This window comes from Salvelinus fontinalis, chromosome 13 (assembly GCF_029448725.1).
Source record: "Salvelinus fontinalis isolate EN_2023a chromosome 13, ASM2944872v1, whole genome shotgun sequence".
Classification (NCBI taxonomy): domain Eukaryota; kingdom Metazoa; phylum Chordata; class Actinopteri; order Salmoniformes; family Salmonidae; genus Salvelinus; species Salvelinus fontinalis.
In genome coordinates, this window is record NC_074677.1 from 29,126,444 (window position 1) to 29,149,772 (window position 23,329).

The 23,329-nt window shown below is 41.1% G+C and overlaps 1 protein-coding gene across 6 annotated transcripts in view; it reads right to left on the reverse strand.

The window, feature by feature from the left end:
• The window catches only part of ap2b1 (adaptor related protein complex 2 subunit beta 1), an 84,961-nt gene that overhangs the window by 38,263 nt on the left and 23,369 nt on the right, over positions 1 to 23,329 (reverse strand). For 3 of the 6 annotated variants that reach the window (XM_055942307.1, XM_055942306.1, XM_055942308.1), the window contains exons 15-17: positions 4,783 to 4,824; positions 4,096 to 4,242; positions 3,523 to 3,555 (exon numbers count right to left, since the gene is read on the reverse strand). In XM_055942307.1, coding sequence (XP_055798282.1) covers positions 3,523 to 3,555; positions 4,096 to 4,242; positions 4,783 to 4,824 — 222 coding nt within the window. The remainder of the gene's footprint in view (positions 1 to 3,522; positions 3,556 to 4,095; positions 4,243 to 4,782; positions 4,825 to 23,329) is intronic. The other 3 variants (XM_055942310.1, XM_055942309.1, XM_055942311.1) reach the window with 3 other exon arrangements.

The following is a 23,329-nucleotide window of genomic DNA, read 5'->3' on the forward strand; positions in this document are numbered from 1 at the left end:
AGGACCATAGGTATCTACAGTGGGGCAAAAAAGTATTTAGTCAGCCACCAATTGTGCAAGATCTCCCACTTAAAAAGATGAGAGAGGCCTGTAATTTTCATCATAGGTACACTTCAACTATGACAGAAAAAATGAGGGGAAAAAATCCAGAAAATCACATTGTAGGATTTTTTATGAATTTATTTGCAAATTATGGTGGAAAATAAGTATTTGGTCACCTACAAACAAGCAAGATTTCTGGCTCTCACAGACCTGTAACTTCTTCTTTTAAGAGGCTCCTCTGTCCTCCACTCGTTACCTGTATTAATGGCACCTGTTTGAACTTGTTATCAGTATAAAAGACACCTGTCCACAACCTCAAACAGTCACACTCCAAACTCCACTATGGCCAAGACCAAAGAGCTGTCAAAGGACACCAGAAACAAAATTGTAGACCTGCACCAGGCTGGGAAGACTGAATCTGCAATAGGTAAGCAGCTTGGTTTGAAGAAATCAACTGTGGGAGCAATTATTAGGAAATGGAAGACATACAAGACCACTGATAATCTCCCTCGATCTGGGGCTCCACGCAAGATCTCACCCCGTGGGGTCAAAATGATCACAAGAACGGTGAGCAAAAATCCCAGAACCACACGGGGGGACCTAGTGAATGACCTGCAGAGAGCTGGGACCAAAGTAACAAAGCCTACCATCAGTAACACACTACGCCGCCAGGGACTCAAATCCTGCAGTGCCAGACGTGTCCCCCCGCTTAAGCCAGTACATGTCCAGGCCCGTATGAAGTTTCCTAGAGAGCATTTGGATGATCGAGAAGAAGATTGGGAGAATGTCATATGGTCAGATGAAACCAAAATAGAACTTTTTGGTAAAAACTCAACTCGTCGTGTTTGGAGGACAAAGAATGCGGAGTTGCATCCAAAGAACACCATACCTACTGTGAAGCATGGGGGTGGAAACATCATGCTTTGGGGCTGTTTCTCTGCAAAGAGACCAGGACGACTGATCCGTGTAAAGGAAAGAATGAATGGGGCCATGTATCGTGAGATTTTGAGTGAAAACCTCCTATCAGCAAGGGCATTGAAGATGAAACGTGGCTGGGTCTTTCAGCATGACAATGATCCCAAACACACCGCCCGGGCAACGAAGGAGTGGCTTCGTAAGAAGCATTTCAAGGTCCTGGAGTGGCCTTGCCAGTCTCCAAATCTCAACCCCATAGAACATCTTTGGAGGGAGTTGGAAGTCTGTGTTGCCCAGCAACAGCCCCAAAACATGACTGCTCTAGAGGAGATCTGCATGGAGGAATGGGCCAAAATACCAGCAACAGTGTGTGAAAACCTTGTGAAGACTTACAGAAAATGTTTGACCTCTGTCATTGCCAACAACGGGTATATAACAAAGTATTGAGATAAACTTTTGTTATTGACCAAATACTTATTTTCCACCATAATTTGCAAATAAATTCATTAAAAATCCTACAATGTGATTTTATGGATTTTTTTTCTCATTTTGTCTGTCATAGTTGAAGTGTACCTATGATGAAAATTACAGGCCTCTCTCATCTTTTTAAGTGGGAGAACTTGCACAATTGGTGGCTGACTAAATACTTTTTTGCCCCACTGTATATCCACAGTAAAATGAGTCCTATATCGACACAACCTGAAAGGCCGCTCAGCAAGGAAGAAGCCACTGCTCCAAAACCGCAAAAAAAAAAGGCAGACTACGGTTTGCAACTGCACATGGGAACAAAGATCTGACTTTTTGGAGAAAGGTCCTCTGGTCTGATGAAACAAAAATGGCCATTAAGACCATCATTATGTTTGGAGGAAAAAGGGGGAGGCTTGCAAGCCGAAGAACACCATCCCAACCGTGCAGCACAGGGGTGGCAGCATCATGTTGTGGGGGTGCTTTGCTGCAGGAGGGACTGGTGCACTTCACAAAATAGATGGCATCATGAGGTAGGAAAATTATGTGGATATATTGAAGCAACATCTCAAGACATCAGTCAGGAAGTTAAAGCTTGGTCGCAAATGGGTCTTCCAAATGGACAATGACCCCAAGCATACTTCCAAAGTTGTGGCAAAATGGCTTAAGGACAACAAAGTCAAGGTATTGGAGTGGCCAACACAAAGCCCTGACCTCAATCCTATAGAAAATGTGTGGGCAGAACTGAAAAAGCGTGTGCGATCAAGGAGGCCTACAAACCTGACTCGGTTACACCAGCTCTGTCAGGAGGAATGGGCCAAAATTCACCCAACTTATTGTGGGAAGCTTGTGAAAGGCTACTCAAAACATTTGACCAAAGTTAAACATTTTAAAAGCAATGCTACCAAACACTCAATTAGTATATGTAAACTTCTGACCCCCTGGGAATGTGATGAAAGAAATAAAAGCTGAAATAAATCACTCTCTACTATTATTCTGACATTTCACATTCTTAAAATGAAGTGGTGATCCTAACTGACCTAAGACAGGGAATTCTTACTAGGATTAAATGTCAGGAATTGTGAAAAACTGAGTTTAAATGTATTTGCCTAAGGTGTATGTAAATTGCTGACTTCAACTGTAGGTCTTGGACGGCAGGAAGCTTGGCTCCAGTGATGTATTGGGCCGTACGCACTACCCTCTGTAGCGCCTTACGGTTGGATGCAGAGCAGTTGCCATACCAGGCGGTGAGGCAACCGATTAGGATGCTCTCGATGGTGTAGCTGTTGAACTTTTTGAGGATCTGGTGACCCATGCCAAATCTCCTGAGGGGGAAAAAGTGTTGTTGTGCCCTCTTCACGACTGTCTTGGTGTGTTTGGAACATGATAGTTTGTTGGTGATGTGGACACCAAGGAACTTGAAACTCTCGACCCGCTCCACTACAGCACCGTCAATGTTAATGGGAGCATGTTCGGCCCTCCTTTTCCTATAGTCCACGATCATCTCCTTTGTCTTGCTCACATTGAGGGAGAGGTTGTTGTCTTGGGACCACACTGCCAGGTCTCTGACCTCCTCCCTATAGGCTGTCTCATCATTGTTGGTGATCAGGCCTACCCCCGTTGGGTCAGCAAACTTAATGATGGTGTTGGAGTCGTGCTTGGCCACGTAGTCGTCGGTGAACAGGGAGTACAGGAGGGGCCCCGGTGTTGAGGATCAGCATGGCATATGTGTTGCTGCCTACGCTTACCACCTGGGGGCGGCCCGTCAGGAAGTCCAGGATCCAGTTGCAGAGGGAGGTGTTTAGTCCCAGTGTCCTTAGCTTAGTGATGAGCTTTGTGGGCACTATGGTGTTGAACGCTGAGCTGTAGTCAATTGAATAGTATTCTCACATTTGTGTTTTTTTTGTGCAGGTGGGGAAGGGCTGTGTGGAGTGCAATTGAGATTGCGTTATCGGTGGATTTGTTGAAGCGGTATGCGAATTGGAGTGGGTCTAGGATTTCCGGGATGATGGTGTTGATGTGAGCCATTACCAGCCTTTCAAAGCACTTCATGGCTACCGACATGACTGCTATGAGGCGGTGGTCATTTAGGTAGGTTACCTTTGCATTCTTGGGCACAGGGACTATGGTGATCTGCATGAAACAGAAGGATACCTTGGGAACGATGCTTTGTCCTGCTGCAATACATACCAATTAACAGTGCACATACCACAGCGAGGACATTGTGAGCCTCTTCTACATGACTTAACTGTATGATATATATAAATGACCCATTTTGAACAGGAATCTTGGGTGGAGCCTGTTGATGCCAAGTTGGACTTAACTCACCCCCTCCTTTCGCCCCGGCCAAACAACGTCATAACTATATTTATGCACTGTCCTACATGAAGAGTGACTTTGCTGCATTGCTCAAGGTTCTGTATGCATTTCTCTGTTTGCTAGGTGCTAATGAGTGAGCATTAGCATTTCAATTAGCTTTATCTGAGCTTTATTCTCTGCCCTTACTGGTGTAATATTTTTGCAATGAAAGTCTACTTTATCCCAACATAGTACTAATATTAGCATACAGCATTAACATTATTAGAATATAGTATTAATATTAGCATTTAGCTCTTGCTAACATTAGTATTGAACGTCAACATAAGCGTTTAGCTGTGGGTAGTAGGTACTCACAGATTTGGGGGTAACATAGCCTCCTGTGGTGATGGCCATGCCTGTGGAGAGTTCAAACAGGTCGTTGAGGCCGCTGCTGAGCGCTGCAGGAGTCGGCGATGGGGCGAACGTGTTGGGAACTGACGAGGGAATAAAGTTCTGTCCCACCTAAGTCACATACACACACACACACAGAGACACAAAAAGCACATAGGACATCAGCACAACTATGAATCCAAAATGTAACTTATCTGCGAGACGATGGTCCTCTAGCAACCTAATTGAAGAATAAAAAGACGATTAAAATTCCAAACTCAAATACTTTCAAATACTTATGGTGATCGACACCTTTTTTCTTGATTTGTTTTTAAAGAATGATTCTGATCGTCAATTGATTTTGCACATTCACTACAGCTGAAATCCTGACTTGAGAAATACATTCTCCAATGCTCCGATTTGCTGAGATCGAAACTGGTTGTGTATCTTCTGTCAGAATTTCAGCCTATGATTTCCCAATTTGAGTAATCCTCCACTGGAATACGTTATCTTTTTCCCATCAGTGCCAAGCAAGGTCAAAGGTGAGGCGAGTGTGATTGGGAAAATAATAGTTTGTCTAGCTTTGAAGTGTTTGGCAGTTAAGTTTTGATTCCCGTTATAACTTCGAAGAGCATGCAGTATGCGGATGGAAAAACGGAAGGGCTCACTTACTGCTGGACTTCCCCCAACACCTCCTCCCAGGTCTCCCCCGAGCTACAGGAGAGGACCCATATCCAGCACCCACATCCAAACACAAGAAATAGACAGACAAAGACAGAGAGAAAGAGAGGTACTTAGCAATAGCAACCCAACCCCATTCCCCAAAAGCAGTTCAACCCATAGACTGCCTAGAATATGACAAAAGGTTATTATGAAGATTGTAATTCTGTTACAGTGAAATGGTTATCAGGAAAGCGCATCAGTCAGCCAGAAGACCAGAAAACCTTGCCAAAACATGAACATTGAGATGGAAAAATAGCTCATTGTGAAATACATTAGATATACATATTTGAGAATTCACAGTCAAAAAGCAAGCAGGTATAATAGCTTTAATGTATTGGGCTTCTTTCACCTATCCAGTTTACTTTTAGCTTTGAATTCTCACAGGGATGTGGAAGATAAAGCAATTAAAGCAATGAAGTCGACACAAAATATTATTTCAAGATGCAAAATATCCATCTAAAAGGCTAGTTGAAAAAATGTAATGGCGTACAGTAGGCTCCAGAATTATTGGATCCCTTGATAAAGATTAGCAACAAAGACTGTATGAAATAAATAATATAAATATACTAATAAAATTGCTCAGAGAAAGTAGTATTTATTTTCTCCAAAAAGATAGGGGTCAAAATTATTGTATCCCGTTTTCAATATAATTTGTAAAAACATGTTTTGCATACAATATAGCTCAGTACTTGTATTATTTATTTTATGCAGTCTTTTTTGCTCATCTTTATCAAGGGGTCCAATAATTCCAGACCCCACTGTATGTAACGGTAGCCATTGCGATATTCAGGACAAAACTTCCTTTGAGACCTGGCACTTTTAGTTAAATGCATTTTGACTGTGAGAAGTGTGAAGTCACCTTGACAGCGACATAGCGAGACTGGAATACCAAAATTATACCAAAAAAAATAAATATATAACCTAAGACCCAGCAAGGCACAAATCACACTCTGGTATACACTCTGGTATTGGGCAGTTAAAAGGCAGATAGAAAAGCATTGGTGTAAGCAATGTTAGAAGCAACGTTCAAGACAACTTGAGGATATTTGATGTTGGTGAATCTAAATGGATACAATCTTTTCTCACTTTCAAACACATCCATCATTACAATGAAGTGAAATAAATTAATTGTCTCCTAATGTTCGATGCCAACATTGTACCACAGGTGGACAATACTTTGGTTTGACAAACAGTTTTTTCCACATTTCACACTCAATAATTGACAATCTAGACTTAGTAGATATCTAGTTTAGCGAGCTTGCACAAAAGTACATTGTGTGTTCAGGCCTTCCTTGAGGATGTGGTTTGTTTTGAAGGTGAACCATTCAGAACAAAATGGCTGTCTGCTGTGGCCTTTTCACAGTGTTATGTTAAGGGACCCCTGGGAGTCTTCGTCAACAAGGCTGAATTGAACCTCACTTCTACACCTGCGAAGGAGAACTGGCAGAATAGTCACGATTGTCTCACTAGTCAATATTTACTCATTTCACCCTCACACAGACATTTTTTTTTTGAGCATATGAATATTCCTGATATTCTCCCAGGGTTGAAATACCAGTTTTTGCATAGTGGCGAGAGACAATGCTTGTCACAGAGTTGGAGAAGTCTATTGAAGTGGGAGACAAGTGTCAGGAACTACTGCCAAGGTTTTATACTGACGATACAAGGGCCTTTAAGGAACGCTAAAAATAAAACAGAACGGATAATTTAAATAATACCGGAGTGAGAAGTTTCAGGCTCTGGAAAACATGTTTTAATATCTTGTGAAAAATGTCTTGGTTCGAATCGCAGTTTTAGCCTGTTCCCTCCCTTGTTGAGATCCAAAAGTGCTAAAATTCTAGCCCACGTCTTCAGACTAGAAACTCTTTTAGACCAACTGCATTTCTACACCATCTGTAGTGCCACTCAATGCGGACTGGATTTATCTGCAACTCATTAGTTATTCACCCACCTTGTTGTCACTCTGGATAAGAGTAGTTTGCTACTAAATCACAAAAATATGAATGAGTTTGATTATATTAACCTTAAATGCGTCAGTTAACGGAAAGGTTCACCCATTTTGAATGTTATATTGTTATGGTGCATCTCTGAGTGATATCGATTCCCTAGGTCATCTTTTTCCAAGATGGCGTAGCAGTCGGACATCTGTTTTGTCTTATCCCGTGTATATATATTTTTCTTCGTATATATTTTTTATCTCAATTTCCATCTACGGACTGAACATACTCTCCTGCAACCCGCCCCACCCAATGTGGTACGGATCTGAATTTTTTTTATACTTTAGAACCGGAACCCCCATCAGAAGCTAGCCAGCTAACCAGCTACTAGCTAGTCGTCAGTTAGCCACTGCTAGCGGTCATCAGCCAACCTCAACCCGGTCAATTCCTGCCAGTCTGCCCAGCGCGATATCAACCCAGAGCATATAGGACTGCTTTTTCTCCACCACATCTCCGAATTCCTACTGCAAGCTCTGAACCTCTACACCGGATCATCGCAGCTAGCTAGCTGGCTAACGTCTCTGTCCCGAAGCAAGCACCATTTAGCCTGGAGCTAGCCTCGAGCTTGGCCCATCTAGCCAAAGAGGCCTATCAGCCAATTCTTGGGCTACAATACCTCTTTTGCCAATTGGCCTGGACCCTTCACTGCCGACACGGAGCCCCGCCGATCCATCACGACTGGTCTGCCGACATAACCGTCCGAGGGGGTTTCAACAGGCTCTTCCGTTGCGACATCCCCCAGATGCCCACCTGCTATCCCCGGCCCGCTAGCTGTCTGATTCACCATGTCTCCAGCTAGCCTAGGATCTCACTAGACCCTATGATCACTCGGCTAAATATGCCTCTCCCTAATGTCAATATGCCTTGTCTACTGCTGTCTTGGTTAGTGATTATTGTCTTATTTCACTGTAGAGCCTCCATCCCTGCTCAATATGCCTTAGCTAGCCCTTTTGTTCCACCTCCCACAGATGTGGTGACCTCACCTGGCTTAAATGGTGCCTAGAGACAAACCTCTCTCATTGTCACTCAATGCCTGGGTTTACCTTCACTGTACTCACATCCTACCATACCCTTGTCTGTACATTATGCCTTGAATATATTCTTCCGCACCCAGAAATCTGCTCCTTTTACTCTCTGTTCCGAACGCACTAGACGACCAGTTCTTATAGCCTTTAGCCGTACCCTTATCCTACTCCTCCTCTGTTCCTCTGGTGATGTAGAGGTTAACCCAGGCCCCGCAGGCCCCAGCACTACTCCCATTCCCCAGGCGTTCTCATTTGTTGACTTCTGTAACCGTAAAAGCTTTGGTTTCATCAATGATAACATTAGAAGCCTCCTCCCTAAGTTTGTTCTATTCACTGCTTTAGCACACTCCTCGAACCCGGATGCCCTAGCCGTGTCTGAATCCTGGCTTAGGAAGGCCACAAAAAATCCAGAAATTTCCATCCCTAACTATAACATTTTCCGACAAGATAGAATTGCCAAATGGGGCGGAGTTGCAATCTACTGCAGAGATAGTTCTGTCATAGTATCCAAGTCCGTGCCCAAACAATTCGAGCTTCTATTTTTGAAAATAGACCTTTCCAGAAACAACTCTCTCACAGTTGCCACTTGTTATAGACCCCCTTCAGCCCCCAGCTGTGCCCTGGACACCATATGTGAATTGATTGCCCCCTATCTATCTTCAGAGTTCGTACGGTTAGGTGACCTAAATTGGGACTACCTGGCTATCCTACAATCTAAGCTAGATGCCCTCAATCTTACACAAATTATTAAGGAACCTACCAAGTAGAACCCTAAATACGTAACCATGGGCACCCTCTTAGATATCATCCTGACCAACCTGCCCTCTAAATACACCTCTGCTGTCTTCAACCAGGATCTCAGCGATCACTGCCTCATTGCCTGCGTGCGTAATGGGTCCGCGGTCAAACGACCACCCCTTACCACTGTCAAATGCTCAATAAAACACTTCAGCGAGCAGGCCTTCCTAATCGACCTGTCCCGGGTATCCTGGAAGGATATTGACCTCATCCCGTCAGTAAAGGATGCCTGGTTGCTCTTTAATAGTGCTTTCCTCACCATCTTAAATAAGCATGCCCCATTCAAAAAAATTAGAACTAAGAACAGATATAGCCTTTGGTTCACCCCAGACTTGACTGTCCTTGACCAGCACAAAAAAATCCTGTGGCGTACTGGATTAGCATCGAATAGCCCCCGCGATATGCAACTTTTCAGGGAAGTCAGGAACCAACATAGTCAGTTAGCTTTCGCTTTCCTAACTTTTTCACACAGAAATGTGCATCCTGTAGCACTAATTCCAAAAAGTTTTGGGACACTGTAAAGTCCATGGAGAATAAGAGCACCTCCTCCCAGTAGCCCACCGCACTGAGGATAGGAAACACTGTCACCACCGATAAATCTACGATAATCGAGAATTTCAATAAGCTTTTTTCTACGGCTGGCCATGCTTTCCACCTGGCTACCCCTACCAACATCTCAGCACCCCCTGCAGCAACTTGCCCAAGCCCCTCCCCCCGCTTCTCCTTCACCAAAATCCAGACAGCTGATGTTCGAAAAGAGCTGCAAAATCTGGATCTCTACAAATCAGCTGGGCTAGACAATCTGGACCCTCTCTTTCTAAAATTATCCGCCAAAATTGTTGCAATCCCTATTACTAGCCTATTCAACCTCTCTTTCGTGTCATCTGAGATCCCCAAAGATTGGAAAGCTGCCACGGTCATCCCCCTCTTCAAAGGGGGAGACACTCTAGACTAGAGGTTGACCGATTAATCGGAATGGCCGATTAATTAGGGCCGATTTCAAGTTTCCATAACAATCGGAAATCGGTATTTTGGGGCGCCGATTTGCCGATTTTAATTTTTTTATACCTTTATTTAACTAGGCAAGTCAGTTAAGAACACATTCTTATTTTCAAGGACGGCCTAGGAACGGTGGGTTAACTGCCTCGTTCAGGGGCAGAACGACAGATGTTCATCTTGTCAGCTCGGGGGATCCAATCTTGCAACCTTACAGTTAACTAGTCCAACGCAATAACGACCTGCCTCTCTCTCGTTGCACTCCACAAGGAGACTGCCTGTTACGCGAATGCAGTAAGCCAAGGTAAGTTGCTAGCTAGCATTAAACTTATCTTATAAAAAAACAATCAATCATAATCACTAGTTAACTACACATGGTTGATGATATTACTAGATATTATCTAGCGTGTCCTGCGTTGCATATAATCTGACTGAGCATACAAGCATCTAAGTATCTGACTGAGCAGTGGTAGGCAGAAGCAGGCGTGTAAACTTAAACATTCATTCAAACAGCACTTTCGTGCGTTTTGCCAGCAGCTCTTTGTTGTGCGTCAAGCATTGCGCTGTTTATGACTTCAAGCCTATCAACTCCCGAGATGAGGCTGGTGTAACCGAAGTGAAATGGCTAGCTAGTTAGCGTGCGCTAATAGCGTTTCAAACTTCACTCGCTCTGAGCCTTCTAGTAGTTGTTCCCCTTGCTCTGCATGGGTAACGCTGCTTCGATAGTGGCTGTTGTCATTGTGTTGCTGGTTTGAGCCCAGGGAGGAGCGAGGAGAGGGACGGAAGCTATACTGTTACAATGGCAATACTAAAGTGCATATAAGAACATCCAATAATCAAAGGTATATGAAATACAAATCGTATAGAGAGAAATAGTCCTATAATTCCTATAATAACTACAACCTAAAACTTCTTACCTGGGAATATTGAAGACTCATGTTAAAAGGAACCACCAGCTTTCATATGTTCTCATGTTCTGAGCAAGGAACTGAAATGTTAGCTTTCTTACATAGCACATATTGCACTTTTACTTTCTTCTCCAACACTTTGTTTTTGCATTTAAACCAAATTGAACATGTTTCATTATTTACTTTAGGCTAAATTTATTTTATTGATGTATTATATTAAATTAAAATAAGTGTTCATTCAGTATTGTTGTAATTGTCATTATTACAAATAAATGTTAAAAATAATAATATTTAAATCGGACGATTAATCGGCATCGGCTTTTTTGCTCCTCCAATAATCGGTATCGGTATTGAAAAATCATAATCGGTCGACCTCTACTCTAGACCCAAACTAGTATAGACCTAAATCCATCCTGCCCTGCCTTTCTAAAATCTTTGAAAGCCAAATTAACAAACAGATCACCGACCATTTCGAATCCCACCTTACCTTCTCCGCTATGCAATCTGGTTTCCGAGCTGGCCATGGGTGCACTTCAGCCACGTTCAAGGTCCTAAACAATATCATAACCGCCATCGATAAAAGACAGTACTGTGCAGCCGTCTTCATCGACCATGACTGCCTCGCCTGGTTCACCAACTACTTCTCAGATAGAGTTCAGTGTGTCAAATCGGAGGGCCTGTTGTCCGGACCTCTGTCAGTCTCTATGGGTGTGCCACAGGGTTCAATTCTCGGGCCGAATCTTTTCTCTGTATATATCAATGATGTTGCTCTTGCTGCTAGTGATTCTCTGATCCACCTCCATTCTGTATACATCTGGCCCTTCTTTGGACACTGTGTTAATAACAAACAAGCTTCAATGCCATACAACACTCCTTCCGTGGCCTCCAACTGCTTTACAATGCCAGTAAAACTAAGTGCATGCCCTTAAACTGATTAATGCCCGCACCCTCCCGCCCAACTAGCATCACTACTCTGGACGGTTCTGACTTAGAATATGTGGACAACTACAAATACCTAGGTGTCTGGTTAGACTGTAAACTCTCTTTCCAGACTCACATAAGCATCTCCAATCCTAAATTAAATCTAGAATCGGCTTCCTATTTCACAACAAAGCCTCCTTCACTCATGCTGCCAAACATACCCTTGTAAAACTGACTATCTTACTGATCCTTGACTTTGGCGATGTCATTTAAAAAATAGCCTACAACACTCTACTCAGCAAACTGGATGGAGTCTATCACAGTGCCATCCGTTTTGTCACCAGAGCCCCATTTACTACCCACCACTGTGACCTGTATGCTCTCGTTGGCTGGCCCTCACTACATATTCGTCGTCAAACCCACTGGCTCCGGGTCATCTATAAGTCTTTTGCAAAAATCACTGAAGCTGGGGTCTTATATCTCCCTCACTAACTTTAAGCATCAGCTGTCAGAGCATCTCACTGTACCTGTACACAGCCAATCTGTAAATAGCACACCCAACTACCTCATCCCCATATTGTTACTTATCCTCTTGCTCTTTTGCACCCCAGTATCTCTACTTGCACATCATCATCTGCACATCTATCACTCCAGTGTTAATGCTAAATAGTAATTATTTCGCCTCTATGGCCTTATCTCCCTACTCTTCTACATTTGCACACACTGTACATATATTTTTTTCTATTATGTTATTGACTGTACGGTTGTTTATGTGTAACTCTGTTGTTGTTTTTGTCGCACTGCTTTACTTCATCTTGGCCAGGACAGAGTTGTAAATGAGAACTTGTTCTCAACTGGCCTACCTGCTAAATAAAGGTGAGAAAAAAAAGTAAGAAAAAAAAGTTGCGTTTTCATGTGTATCTGAGTTATTGGCGTTCAAGTAGGCAGAAATCCGTCCGGTATGACGTAGCACCGTGATAAATTCGCTCTCACTACACTGGAAGTTAATAGGAATATGACATTTAGGTGGCGAAAACGTCTATCATACATGTCAGATTTCAATACTGGCCGATGTCATAACTCGGGAGGATGTCTTCTATCGAATGAGCCATTGATCATATTTTTGCGATACTCCTACCTCGAGAAATGTGTAATTTAACAGAGGGTCTAGCAAACGTTTCCTATTTGTCTGCCTCTTTAGTCCATGGTGCATTGCTAGGTGCCGTTGCCAGAGATATTATAGAAAGGAGATAGGAATCGAAAGAATGAAGAAAAGTATAACACCCCACCCAGAAGCATTCACATTGCCATTCTGCGTCACACGATAGCTAGGCTAATTGTCACGCAATCCCTTCTCAAAGTCAGTGTTTATGAAGAGAAACGTGCCTATTTTCCTCGAAAGTAAGTAATGTCATGATTCCAAAGCTATACGATAATACAGATAGCGAGTTAATTATCTCACATCTTGGAAAAATGTGTAATGTTGTACTTCTTGTTGACTAAATTCGTGCTAATGTTGGGTTTTTGAGCTATTACCCAATAGACTCCCATTCCCTCCTTGATGGAGAGCGCTCCTTGTCCCAGAACCACCCAGAATGCAGAGCACGGCCCAATGCCGTAGCATGGGCAACGTTTCACATCTCCTTAAAAGTATATATGCTGTTGCGAATGTTAGACTCCACTCTGTGAGGCACATCGATCTGCAGGTTGAACATGAGATTGTAGACTATTAATTGATAGCTGTAAAATAGCCTAAACAAACTGCACCAACTAGTTACGTTACATGCTGGTATTATTGTGTGTAGCTACCTACCTACCTAGCCAACCAGCCCGCCCATAGAGGGAGCATTGCATTGTGGATTTTGTAGTCAACTTGAGCTGCAACAGATTTCCACAACGATTTTCCATGTTGCTACAAACCTTATTACAACGCCAAAATGAAACATTTGTTCACAACAAATATTGTTCTCACATATTAGTGTTATTTAACACTGCCAAGTGAAGGAATGAGTGGTTTTGAGTGGATTTTTCCTTTAACTGTCACATTTAATTTGTATTGGGAGACAAACGTATAGGTTAGTACTTCACAATTTCAGTGGGTGTCACCTCAGACAAATGTAGTTTTCATTGAAAAGCCTGATCCAATATGTAATTCAGTCTTGGAGGGGTCTAATAATGGCAGCTTTAAAGTTCCAATAAGTAACTTTTTGGGCGACCCAACCAAATTCACATCGAAATGTGTGTTATAGATGTGTCACTCTCATTGAAAGCAAGTCTAAGAAGTGGTAAATCTGTTCTAGGTGCGCTAATTCTGTGCTTCCCGTTCTTCAGTTGAGTTTTTATGTCTTTTATTTTCATTTTTGTACACCAGCTTCAAACAGCTGAAAATACAATATTTTTGGTTATGGAAAAGATACTGTATTTCACATTGGTGTACAATGATTCTCTACACTATACTTAAGCGAACTATTAGAATTTTTGTAACCAGAAATAGTGGAGCGATAGGGCATCTTAAAGAGAAGAACCCAGTCAATGTGCATTGAAAAACTGATAGCACATGGGACTTTGAATGCTTGTCAGGTTAACCTGGCGCTCTAAGGTGGCTGATGTTGGTGGGATTTGGAGGATGATGGATGCAACAGGGGAAAGAGCCTCAGATCCAAAGTCCCACCAGGTGGCTGATGAGATATGTTGGCACAACTGCCATATTGCATCTCCATCCCAAAGCCTTTGCTTGGTAGTGTACTTCGCCAGACTGCCAAGAACCTTGCCCTCATCCAGGCCAAGGTGGCGAGACACAGTAGTGATAACCCCATAAGCCTTGTTGATCTCTGCACCAGACAGGATGCTCTTGCCAGCATACTTGGGGGTCCAACATGTACGCTGCGGCGTGAATGGGCTTCAGGCAGAAGGCTTCACGCTTTTTGATGCATTTTAGAACTACAGTTTCCTCTGCTTGGAGCAACAGTGAAGTGGGCAGAGCAGTAAGGATTTATTCTCTTACATCTGCAAGCAGAGTCTGAACATCAGACAGGATAGCATTGTCCGTGCAATGGCTACTGCTATAGGTTTCAGGAGTTTCAGGCTGCTTACCACTCTCTCCCAAAATACATCATCCAGGAGGATCCTCTTGATGGGGCTGTCCATATCGGCAGACTGTGATATGGTAATTTCTTGGAGAGACTCCTTCCCCTCCAGGAGACTGTCAAACATGATGACAACACCACCCCAACGGGTGTTGCTGGGCAGCTTCAATGTGGTGCTCTTATTCTTCTCACTTTGCTTGGTGAGGTAGATTGCTGCTATAACTTGATGACCCTTTACATACCTAACCATTTCCTTGGCTCTCTTGGAGAGTGTATCCATTGTTTTCAGTGCCATGATGTCCTTGAAGAGCAGATTCAATGCATAAGCCGCACAGCCAATGGGTGTGATGTGAGGGTAGGACTCCTCCACTTTAGACCAAGCAGCTTTCATGTTCGCAAGATTGTCTGTCACCAGTGCAAATACCTTCTGTGGTCCAAGGTCATTGATGACTGTCTTCAGCTCATCTGCAATGTAGAGACCGGTGTGTCTGTTGTCCCTTGTGTCTGTGCTCTTGTAGAATACTGGTTAAGGGGGAGATGATGTAGTTAATTATTCCTTGCCCATGAACATTCGACCACCCATCAAAGATGATTGTAATTCATTCATTGTAATGCTGCAATATATCCACATAATTTTCCTACCTCATGATGCCATCTATTTTGTGAAGTGCACCAGTCCCTCCTGCAGCAAAGCACCCCCACAACATGATGCTGCCCCCCCCGTGCGTCACGGTTGGGATGGTGTTCCTCCGGCTTGCAAGCCTCCCCCTTTTTTCCTCCAAACATAGTGATGGTCATTATGGCCAAACAGTTCTATTTTTGTTTCAACCAGAGGACATTTCTCCAAAAAGTACGATCTTTGTTCCCATGTGCAGTTGCAAACCGTAGTCTAGCTTTTTTATGGCAGTTTTAGAGCAGTGGCTTCTTCCTTGCTGAGCGGCCTTTCAGGTTATGTCGATATAGGACTCATTTTACTGTGGATATAGATACTTTTGTACCTGTTCCCTCCAGCATCTTCACAAGGTCCTTTGCTGTTGTTCTGGGATTGATTTGCACTTTTCGCACCGAAGTACATTAATCTCTAGGAGACAGAACACGTCTCCTTCCTGAGCGGTATGACGGCTGTGTGGTCCCATGGTGTTTATACTTGCGTACTATTGTTTACAGATGAACGTGATACCTTCAGGCATTTGGAAATTGCTCCCAAGGATGAACCAGACTTGTGGAAATCTTTTTTCTGAGGTCTTGGCTGATTTCCTTTGATTTTTCCATGATGTCAAGCAAAGAGTCACTGAGTTTGAAGGTAGGTCTTGAAATACATCCACAGGTACACCTCCAATTGACTCAAATGATGTCAATTAGCCTATCAGAAGCTTCTAAGGCCATGGCATTTTCTGGAATTTTCCAAGCTTTTTAAAAGGCACTGTCAACTTAGTGTATGTAAACCTTTGACCCATTGGAATTGTGATACAGTGAATTATAATTGAAATAATCTTTCTGTAAACAATTGTTGGAAAAATGACCTAACCGATTTGCCAAAGCTATAGTTTGTTAACAAGAAATTTGTGGAGTGGTTGAAAAACGAGTTTCAATGACTCCAACCTAAGTGTATGTAAACTTCCGACTTCAACTATATGTTAAATCCACTGTCAGATATCCTTTTACAGTGGCCCAGAAAGCTGTAAAACAGAATGACATGAGCATGAACAGGCTAGTTATCTGGTGTAGAGGGTAGTGATCTAGGGCTGTTACTGGAGGTGTAGGGAAAGGATGCAATCTCCACCTAATGACTACGATAAAGACCGGGGTTTGTGGTTCTTCATGAGTTACCATGAAACCCAGCTCTCGTATGCCCATATGCCTATCCTAATTTCTCTCCATTTGTTTACATCTGGCCCATGATGATTTCATTGGTTAGCTTCCTCAAGGGTCCAAGTAGAAATGTCTAAAGCCATGATCACTCAAGTCACTCCCAAAGGTGGTCCTCCTGAGTTTAGGACCTCTTAGAGGGAATATGTCATTCCGTGTAAGGGGAAATTGTAGTGAACAGGATTCTAGGCAGTTCCCTGATACCATTCCACTTCCCCAATGAGAGCAGCCTGCCATTCCCCAGAAGTGCCCAGTCACTCCTAAAAACAATTACTTCCGAATATCGGAATCTTACTCACTCTCCCAGTTTCGGAGGGAGAAAGTATTGCTTTTGCTGCGACAGAATGTGTAGATGATGTCGTGGAAAATCATCTCAGAAATATAACGCTTTATCAGAACTTGTGAAATCAAAACATGCTTTTATTACAATTGTATAGCCAACTGGAATGTCCCGCGGAACACACCCCGCTTCCCAGCCCCGGCTCCAACATTTATACACAAATAGCATATGGGTCCACCCCATATGCAAATAAGCATACTTCCCCTAATTCTTCCTGCCATCATTATCTTTTTAGTTCAGGCTTCCTGCTTGTTCACGCATACTAACGCCCATTATCTGCTTTCAGTTAAATTATAATAGTGGTCAGACCCTCTTATCCCAGTGTGTCAACAGACCCCATGCCCCTTCCCTTCACCACTAAATTAATGCACTCTTTGTTCTATTCTTCCCTATCCTTAGTGTATCCAATTGCTTCAGGCGCCTAGGTGTCTGACACATACGTAATGGAATGGTCAGACTATATATCTAGTGAGTCTAAGTTCCCTAAACACATATTTCTCTGACAGGTGTATCTCTTAAAAGAATCAGCAGACTATGTGTCTAGTGTCTAATTACTTTAAGCGCCTATCTGTCTGACATGTATGTTTTTTTAGTGGAATGGGTAAACTATAAATCTAGTGTGTCCAAGTGCCCAGGCGCCGACATGTCTAGTCAGTCTGTCAGCACAATGGAGAAAATACAAGGGCCAGAACGTCCCTTAGGAGATTTCCATTACCACAGTCTCATGATCAATTTGAACATGTAGTGAATTACTTTAATGTTCAGCTGTCTTATGTCTTTATATGTTATCCATATAACTTATTTTACTACTACACTACTACAATGACAACCGGGTAGTAAATACACAGGGAAAACGATGAGTGTCGAAATGAAAGACTCATTTGACATTGCACTGCATTTAGCTGGTGATTCAAAAACTGTGTATTTTGAGGAACAAGCCCATATGGGAATTCAGGGTAGACGCTTGACAGACATTAATAATATATTTTGATTGCAGGTGAAGTAGTGCAAGTTGTATTTGATACTCCCATTTTTCATGAGGCGAAATAAAAGATCCCAGAAATGTTTCATATGCACAAAAAGCTTATTTCTCTCAAATGTTTTGCTAAATGTTTTTTACATCCCTGTTAGTGAGCATTTCTCTTTTGCCAAGATAATCCATCCACCTGACAGGTGTGGCATAAAGAAGCTGATTAAACAGCATGATCATTACACAGGGGGGGGGGGGGTGCTGAGGAGTAGTTCTGTCTGTAATAAAGCCCTTTGTGGGGGGAAACTTATTCTGATTGGCTGGGCCTGGCTCGCAAGTGGGTGGGACTACGCCCTCCCAGGCCCACCCATGGCTGCGCCCCTGCCCAGTCATGTGAAATCCATAGATTAGGGCCTAATACATTTTTCAATTGACCGATTTCCTTCCTTCCTCCTGTAACATGTTGAGTTTATATTTTTATTCAGTACAGATGGGCTCCGATACGATACACGAAAAGTATATGTTTAGCTTGAAACGATTTGATGCGATTCGGTTTGATTAGAGGAACAAATCGATGCAATGCGGTTCGACTAACATTTGTTGCATTGACACATTCATTTTCCATTCTAAATTAAATGTTTGCCTTTTGTCCCCCCCACACTTAATTTGATTTGTAATTTTTGTAGATTAAGTGTGTGAGAGCTAGTAATGTATCGTTATCTTTTAAAAATATTAAAACTTTTGAATATGAGACGGGGTTGAAATCTAATGTTTTAGAGTTTTGACTGACTTGCAGTGAGCTCTTACTTTCACTTTGAACATACAGTACAGGTAGCAAAAAAAAGTTATTGCTGTCCTCGTTATGAAATGGTCAACTTTACCTTAAAGATGACTTCAGAAAGTATTCACACCCCTTGACTTTTCCCAATTTTTTTTTGTGTTACAGGCTGAATTTAAGATGGATTAAATTTAGATTTTGTGTAACTAATATACACACAATACCCCATAATGTCAAAATGGAATTCTATTTTTTGAAATGTTTACAAATTAATAAAACATTTAAAGCTGAAATGTCTTGAGTCAATAAGTATTTAAACCTTTTGTTATGGCAAACCTAAATAAGTTCAGAAGTAAAAACGTGCTTAACTCTTTGAGCATGATGTAGTTATTAATTTACACTTTGGATGGTGTATCAATACATTCAGTCACTACAAAGATACAGGCGCTGTTCCTAAATCACTTGCCGGAGAGGAATTTTAAAACAGTTAGATGAATGATTGTGATAGGGGAACTTAGGGTGCAGCAACATCATTGTAGTTACTCTACAATACTACCTTAAATGACAGAGTGAAAAGTAGGAAGCCTGTACAGAATAGAAATATTCAAAAACACGCATTATGTCTGCAATAAGGCACTAAAGGAAATAACTTTTTGTCCTGAATACAAAGCGTTTTGTTCTGGGAAAATACAACACAATGCATCACTGAGTATCACTGAGTACCAAGAATGGTGGTGGCTGCATGTTATGGGTTTGCTTTAGAGGTCGCCCGATTCAGATTTTTCAATGCCGATACCGATACCGATTATTGGAGGACCAAAAAAAGCCGATACCGATTAATAAAAAATATATATATATCATACACACACACACACACATTTTTGTAATAATGACAATTGCAACAATACTGAATGAACAATGAACACTTTTATTTTAACTTAATATAATACATAAATACACACACACACAGCTCTGAAGTGACAATGATACTGAAGAGTCTGCTTAGGAGACAAATACTCTCAACTGTTTGAATAAAAATAGAGTTTAAGTTACCTGTGATGAATGTTGAAAACAAAAACCTTAATTTCTATATGCAGGAAATCCTATTTTAATAATGGGCATGGTAAGAATTGACAACCAAAGTGCGAGTCATAATTCCCATGACACCTAGCAAAATCTGAAAAGCAGTTCCTTCATTTATTGCATAGGATATTTTTCACTTAAAATAAACTTAAAATAAGGTCTGTGTTTCGTGTAGGATTACACCGCCAATTTTATAACTGTGTAGATATCCATAGGACAAGGTAACTCCGCTTATATTTAGCCAATATTTTTTTGTATTATAACGCGTCTACTATTTCTCTCTAAACCATATACCTTTGGCTAATCTGGAAACTATCACCTCGAAAACAAAACGTTTATTCCGTTCCGTATTTTATCTAACGGGTGGCATCCATGAGTCTAAATATTCCTGTTACATTGCACAACCTTCAATGTTATGTCATAATTAGTTCGCAAAGAGCCAGACTGTTGCATATACCCTGACTGCGTGCAATGAACGCAAGAGAAATGACACAATTTCACTAGGTTAATATTGGCTGCTAACCTGGATGTTTTTTAGCTAAATATGCAGGTTTAAAAATATATACTTGTGTATTGATTTTAAGAAAGGCATTGATGTTTATGGTTAAGTACACATTGGAGCGATGACAGTCATTGATTGATTTTTTATAAGATAAGTTTAATGCTAGCTAGCAACTTACCTTAGCTTACTGCATTTGCGTATCAGGCAGGCTCCTCGTGGAGGGCAATGTAATCAGGTGTTAGAGCATTGGACTAGTTAACTGCACGGTTGCAAGATTGGATCCCCCGAGCTACAAGGTTAAAAATCTGTCGTTCTGCCTTCCTAGGCCGTCATTGAAAATAAGAATGTGTTCTTAACTGACTTGCCTAGTTAAATAAAGATTAAATAAAGGTGTAAAAAAAAAAATCGGTGCCCAAAAATACCGATTTCCGATTGTTATGAAAACTTGAAATCGGCCCCGATTAATCGGCCATTCCGATTAATCGGTCGACCTCTAGTTTGCTTGTCATCGGAAAGGACTAGGGAGTGTTTTTAGGATAAAAAATAAATGTAGTAAAGCTAAGCACAGGCAAAATCCTAGAGGAAAACCTGGTTCAGTCTGCTTTCCAACAGACACTGGGAGACAAATTCACCTTTCAGCAAAACAATAACTTAAAAGACAAGGGCAAATATACACTGTAGTTGCTTACCAAGATGACATTGAATGTTACCGAGTAGTTCTGACTTAAATCGGATTGAAAGTCTATGGCAAGGGTTGAAAATGGCTGTCTATTAATGATCAACAACTAACTTGACAGAGCCTGTAATCGAACCCACAAATTCTGATGCTCCAGATACTCAACTAGTCTAAAGAAGGCCAGTTTTATTGCGTCTTTAATCAGAACAACAGTTTTCAGCTGTGCTAACATAATTGCAAAAGGGTTTTCAAATGATCAATTAGCCTTTTAAAATTATTAACTTGGATTAGCTAACACAATGTGCCATTGGAACACAAGAGTGATGGTTGCTGATAATGTGCCTCTGTACACCTATGTATGCCTATGTAGATTAAAAAAGAATCTGCCATTTCCAGCTACAATAGTCATTTACAACATTAACAATGTCTACACTGTATTTCTGATCAATTTTATCTTATTTTAATGGACAAAAAATGTTGCTTTTCTTTAAAAATAAGAAAATAAATAAGTGACCCCAAACTTTTGAACGGTAGTGTATGTGTTTAATGTTTCATTAACCTGTCTAGCCCCTGCCCACATTCCACTGAAAAGGCAGCGCGCGAAATTCAAAAAATATTTTTGGGAAATATTTAACTTTCACACATTAACAAGTCCAATACAGCAAATGAAAGATAAACATCTTGTGAATCCAGCCAACATGTCCGATTTTTTAAATGTTTTACAGCGAAAACACCACGTATATTTATGTTAGCTCACCACCAAATACAAAAAAGCACAGACATTTCTTTCACAGCACAGGTAGCTTGCACAAAACCGACCAAATAGAGATAGAATTAGTCACTAACCAAGAAACAACTTCATCAGTTGACAGTCTTATAACATGTTATACAATAAATCTATGTTTTGTTCGAAAAATGTGCATATTTCAGGTATAAATCATAGTTTTACATTGCAGCTACAATCACAAATAGCACCGAAGCAGCTAGAACAATTACAGAGACCAACGTGAAATACCTAAATACTCATCATAAAACATATATGAAAAATACATTGTGTACAGCAAATGAAAGACAAACATCTTGTGAATCCAGACAATATTTCTGATTTTTTAAGTGTTTTACAGCGAAAACACAATATAGCATTATATTAGCATTACATTCATTCAACGCAAAGGTAGCGATAGCGAAAAAAACAGCAAAAGATATAAACTTATTCACTAACCTTCACAATCTTCATCAGATGACAGTCCTATAACATCATATTACACAATACATATATGGTTTGTTCGAAAATGTGCATATTTAGAGCTGAAATCCATGGTTATACATTGTGAAAACGTAGCAACTTTTTCCCAGAAACCCGGATATATTTCTGTCACTCACCTAATCTGACCAAATAACTCATCATAAACTTTACTAAAAAATACATGTTGGATAGCAAATGAAAGATACACTAGTTCTTAATGCAATCGCCGTGTTAGAATTCTAAAAATAACTTTAGTACGACATACAGCTTACGTTATAGAGAGACAGCGCCAGCAATGAGGGCGGAAAATAATACTAAACATTTTCAACAGAAATACGAAATAACATCATAAATGGTTCCTACTTTTGCTGAGCTTCCATCAGAATCTTGTACAAGGGGTCCTTTGTCCAGAACAATCGTTGTTTGGTTTTAGAATGTCCTCTTATCCTGTCGAATTAGCAACAAAGCTAGCCAAGTGGCACGAAGCTGTCCATCGTCACCAAACGCAGAGAACGGAAAAAGACAAAACTCCCGATAAACTTTCAATAATCTGATAAAACTAAATTGAAAAAACATACTTTACATTACATATTATCACATTTATCAAATAAAATCAAAGCCGGAGATATTAGCCATCTATAACGAAAGCTTTTCAGAAGCCAATGTCCTTCCCGCGCCTTGCTGAACAAAGGAAATTTGGGGTCATGTCATTCCAAGAGCTCTCGTTTGATCAAGCCTCAGATCAAGCTATACACCCCATTTCACCTCTCACTGCCTGTTGACATCTAGTGGAAGGCGTAAGAAGTGCAAGTATATCCATAGATTTCAAGCAAATAAATAGGAAGGCCCTGGAACAGAGCCTCGATTTCAGATTTTTCACTTCCTGACAGGAAGTTTGCTGCAAAATGAGTTCTGTTTTACTCACAGATATAATTCAAACGGTTTTAGAAACTTGAGTGTTTTCTATCCAATAGTAATAATAATATGCATATTGTACGAGCAAGAATTGAGTACGAGGCAGTTTAATTTGGGAACAATTTTTTACAAAGTGAAAACAGCGCCCCCCTATCCCAAAGAAGTTTTAATACATTTTTTTCCTTCCACTTTGACATTAAAGTATTTTATTTGGATCGTTGACAAAAAAATTACAATTAAATAGATTTTTTTATCAACTTTGTAACTTTGTAAAATGTGGAAAAAGTCAAGGGGTGTAAATACTTTCTGAAGGCACTGTACTGTATATACTGATTGTTACAAGCAAAACTACCAAAACTATTGCTGATAGTGAACCTGAACAATCA